Source organism: Engraulis encrasicolus, chromosome 13 (assembly GCF_034702125.1).
Source record: "Engraulis encrasicolus isolate BLACKSEA-1 chromosome 13, IST_EnEncr_1.0, whole genome shotgun sequence".
In the NCBI taxonomy this organism is placed as follows: domain Eukaryota; kingdom Metazoa; phylum Chordata; class Actinopteri; order Clupeiformes; family Engraulidae; genus Engraulis; species Engraulis encrasicolus.
This window is the reverse complement of record NC_085869.1, coordinates 50,803,197-50,808,196: the sequence shown is the minus strand read 5'-3', so window position 1 is coordinate 50,808,196 and position 5,000 is coordinate 50,803,197. Positions and strand designations below refer to the sequence as shown.

Sequence of the window (5,000 nt, the reverse complement as noted above, 5' to 3'; positions counted from 1 at the left end):
TCGGTAAGAGTATTTTGAACTGTAATTTAGGGGCAGTTGGTTTGCTATATGGATAAAAACGGCTAGAAATGTAGATTGATATACTTCCTGTATATAACTCCCGGGCCACGCGAGCTGTAGTAGCAGTGCGTCGACACTGGGGTATCCAATACGTCGAGCTGCGTTAACGTAACGCTATAGTGGATCCCGGGCCTTAATGCCCTGGTCAAATGAAATCTGAGATTTCACGCTTGTGTGAAGAAAGTGAAACTGAATCCGATTGGCAGACTCAGAGATTCGGCATTGTGATTGGTTGTAATGTGTCACGTGACAACAAGCTCTACTGTAGGCCTACAGAATTAGTTTCAGAAGGAAAACGAGCAGAGCAAGACCACTGATGTGTCCACTGTTGCGCCTTGCGAGACGAATTGAAATAAGAAGAAACGGTACTTTGTAGTAACACGCGGAAAGCACAGCAAAACAATAAAGCAGGCGACAATAACGTTGTTAGAGTGTAGCGTCGTATTCGTTGTGTGAGGGGGGAGAGGTTTAGCTCGTAGGCTGCACTCGCCTGACAAAGACGAAATGTGTCAGATAGGTTTCGCGTTTGAACTGAATAATCAGCGAATTGATACTTAATGTTGGCCCTACTGCTTATTTGACTTACGGTGCTTACGGCACATAATTGCCGCTTTTGTAGCGTGTTGATTTCTTGAGTCAAGTACACATGCCCAAACATGCTGCTTATTCTAAACCATCCAGGTCCAGGCGCACAACTCCGTGATAGCATTCTTTCCCCTCAATACATTGCAGTATTTTCTGAAGTAGTTTGGGATATCAATTACGTGTCTAATAGACTCCCCTGTCACCAAAAAAAAATGATTTGCTTCAACTTTATGGAAAAGAGGCTTGTGTAAAGGGTTTGTATCTTTACATGAGGATTGCCATGCCCACCATATGTTGCAAAGTGAGGCTACATGCAACATGTGCAGCTCTGTAGGCTACAGTGGATATGAAAAGCACTGGCAATACCACCAAAGTGAGGTTGTAAAAAACAAGAGTAAGAAAGTTTTTTTTAAAAAGAGAAAAAAAGTGGACTTTGGCTAAATATTGGCCCAGTGATGTGCACAAGCACAAAAGGCTTTTTCATGATCAGACAGATAAGTGTTCCAATTAAGTTGTATCAAGTAGGCTATTGCAAATCATTGGCATCTAGCAAATAGAGACCATTACAAGTATATGAAGATGTTCCTATCTTTAAAGGTGGCTTAGAATCGCAAGAAGTCTGTTTGTCCATACATAGGCCTAAGCCAACCTTAACATAACCAAACACTACATAATAATAATAATAATAATAATAATAATAATAATAAGAAGAAGAAGAAGAAGAAGAAGAAGAAGAAGAAGAAGAAGAAGAAGAAGAAGAAGAAGAAGAAGAAGAAGAAGAAGAAGAAGAAGAAGAGGTCTACCAAAACCATAATTATAACAAAAATTAAACATAAAGCACTTTATTGGCTACTACTCTAACTCCTTGCTGTCACAAATAAGTAGGCCTATACTGGACTGTAGGCCTACGGCTGGGGTGGGGGTATTGTAGTAGTTGTTCTAATAGGCATATAATCAATTTCAGCCTAATCATTCTTAATATTAAAGACCCTTTCATGTGTTATTTTGGGCATGTTAGGGTCAGTAGTAAATGGTTAGAGAGGTGAAAATGAACTTCTGATGCTATAACATCCATGGACTTTCTCCACAGTGTTTCTGAGGCCTGTTATGGCCTAGTTCTAACATGTTGGTATAGCCTATGCAAATCAGGGGATATTTAATTAGATATGACCAAACTAGGCCTACAACACTTAAATATTAAAATTGCACCAAAGGCTTCATTTTTAAGTTTTTACTTTTTACTTTTAGTACTTAAGTATTTTTGACGGCAGATACTTTTGTACTTCTACTCAAGTAAAAAAGTGAGGTGAATACTTTCACTTTTACTTGAGTAGTTTTCAATGCAAGGTAAGGCCACACCAATTTAATTTGTTGGTTCTCGGGTTTTTTCAGGAAAAAGTTGAAGCGAGAGGGCGAAAAAAAAAAAAAAAAAAAAATTAGTCGTGTGGTAATGCCACGGATGTAATAAGGGGACTGTTATGTTATACCACCTGTATATCAGCCTCACATGGACCTCCAAAGGAAGGTGCAAGACAGGCAAACACCTGGACATGGAGAAGGACAGTGTAGAAGGGAATTAAGGCAGCCAAATAGACCAGGCACAAAATTAGCTCATAGGGCAATTATTATATTAATCTGGTTTGAATAAACTGAGATGATTCAACAGTCTGAAATCGCAGTCTTCATTGAACAAGACAGCAAATACAGCATTGTGACCATATCAATGGAATTACAAGCTATAAAAGTACAACTTTAGAATGTTAGACCACTTACAACAGTGACCAACAAGCACAAGTCCCAAAATCAATAAAATAAAAGACCAAAAATAATGTAATCTCACTCTTCTTTGAGTACAGAATGTGCACAAAATACTACTAGTAACAGAAAAAGTTACAGTAATTAAATTTTAACAAAACAAACAGTCCAATCTGATTCAGATTCTTGACTTTTTCTTGGCACTTCAGGGCTCCAGACTAAGTTTTTGCACTGGTTGCACTGGTGCGCCTAAATTTTTTTTTAGGTGCACCAGCACAAAATGTATGTGCACCCAAATGTTTTCACCACCCCATACACACACGCAGCTCAGCTTTAAAAAATAATAATTAAAATAATAACAATAGCAATAATAATAGCAACAACAACAACAATAATAATAATAATAATTATTATTATTATTATATTGTTGCTATATTTTAAAAGACCTGGAGCATTTCATGTGCTATAGACTAGTCTTCCAAATGTGCTCTTTATAAAAGACATGACAGTAGGCTACCTAACTAACACATCTTGACTACAAGCAGTTTGGCTGGTAGAAAAGACCAAATTAGTAGCCTTTTAGGCAGTATGTGTTTGACTAGTAAGATCAACATACCAGCCTTTTCTGCAATAAGGCTACGCACACGGCACAAGTACAGAGTTACAATATGAAGATAGATGGATGGATGGATGGATGGATGGATTTTTTGTAAAACAAACCCTGCTAAAAATGTCATAATTTTTAAAATCATTAGGCACAAATAACCTAGCCTATGTTTACAGTGGAATCTGAGGTGAATTGGGTTTTGTCTATTTCCCCGTTTTTGAGCGCTCTGCATGAGTGTGGTTTCTTAGCAAGCGCTACGAACAGACACGACAGCACTAGTGCGCTCGCTCGCTCAGTCTCTCTCTCTCTCTCTCTCTCTCTCGTGCTGTCTCGGGGTGCATGAACGATGCCTTGCCGACTGATAGGCAGTATGTAGCCTGCCCTAGTCGCTATCTAAAAACTCTCACAGAAGTCCCGACAGACTAGCGCGTCACCTGTTGTTTGGCCAGCTCTGCACACGGCTGAAACGGGCAATTATCCGCACCCGTCTGCGTTTTTGTGTGGCAATGTTTAATATCCGCTCAAGCCATTTAGTTTTCCCCCGTGATTGTGACTCTCTCGTGTTTAAAATATCCTCAAGTCATTTTGCTGTTTTTACCGTGATAGTAACTCTCTCCTCCGTTGCAAAACTCGCCTGGTTGAGAACACAAAACTCGCTGGCACATGTGAACTCGGATAGTTGAGCGAAGTCGAACATTCTATTCTGAAACGTCGGGCTGCCTGTGAACGAGGAAGGGGGAGAAATTGCTACGGGTAACCCGGGAGGTTGCTTCCTCCAAGCGGGACCATAGTTGTTGTTTTACTTTTTTTAAACTGCTATCCCACTCCACTAATTCCACTAAGAGCCATACTGTGTTTCACCGCTGATACTGCTAACCCACAGGGGCTTCAACTTGCCATTGCATGTTTGTCTGTAAAACCATTTGAATGTAACGCGTTTCCTGATTCGCTACTCGTAATCGGCATGTTGAAAGGAGTGGTTTTATTGGTTCTCTACGTCACATGACCTCCAACTACTAAAGAGACACCTCTCCGTTCATGAAAACATGCAGTCTTCGGGTTTTTTTAAGCGATTTCATTTTTTGGGGTATTGAAACTGTTTTTTTTTTTTTTTCATTTTGATACAAAATACAAGCGGCGAATCCGAGAACCAACAAATTAAATTGGTGTGGCCTAACTGTACTTTTACTCAAGTACATAACTGGTGTACTTCGTCCACCACTGGCGTGTTCGTGTGTGTGCGTGTGCGTGTGTCTGTGTCTGTGTCTGTGTCTGTGTATGCGTATGCGTATGCGTGCGTGTCACACATCTCCCAAGGAGGGAAAGTTGGAAGGAACCTCTGTGTGTGTGTGTGTGTGTGTGCGTGCGTGCGTGCTTTTAAAAAATATTTCCTAATAATAGTCTCTTCACCTCCCTCTCTCTCTCTCTCTCTCTCTCTCTCTCTCTCTCTCTCTCTCTCTCTCTCTCTCTCTCAGGTGAGTCAGCTGTACCTGAGCTCCACGGGCCGTCTCTGTTCGTCTCTCCCGCCCCACATCTTCTCCTCCGCTGAGAGGGCCTATCACATGATGCTGCAGGAGCGACGCCCACAGTGCTTCATCATCAGGTACCACCACATGCCTGTCAATCAAATTAGTCATCCAATCATCATCCTCCCTTTCACCCTTTCCTCTTTCCCACATCATGTATTTCCTGCGATTCACTTTCGGGCTTCATACAACTCTGGCTAAAATGGATAGTTAATTCACATTCTATATCAGTCCATGCTTACACACAATCCTACTCAATCTTCAAAAGAATGTATTCTGCATTGTAATAACAATGTGGGTAGCCGTGGCCTAGGGGTTAGAGAGTTGGTCTTTCAATCTAGGGGTTGCGGGTTCGAATCCCCCCTGACCTCTCCCTACATCTCCATCCATGGCTGAAGTGCCCTTGAGCAAGGCACCTAACCCCACATTGCTGCAGGGACTGTAACCAATACCCTGAAAAATAATAC

At 41.1% G+C, this 5,000-nt stretch overlaps 1 protein-coding gene across 1 annotated transcript in view; it reads left to right on the top strand.

Moving 5' to 3' along the window:
• The window catches only part of myo16 (myosin XVI), a 359,077-nt gene that overhangs the window by 187,406 nt on the left and 166,671 nt on the right, over positions 1–5,000 (top strand). The window contains exon 13 of the mRNA XM_063214214.1: positions 4,483–4,610. Coding sequence (XP_063070284.1) covers positions 4,483–4,610 — 128 coding nt within the window. The remainder of the gene's footprint in view (positions 1–4,482; positions 4,611–5,000) is intronic.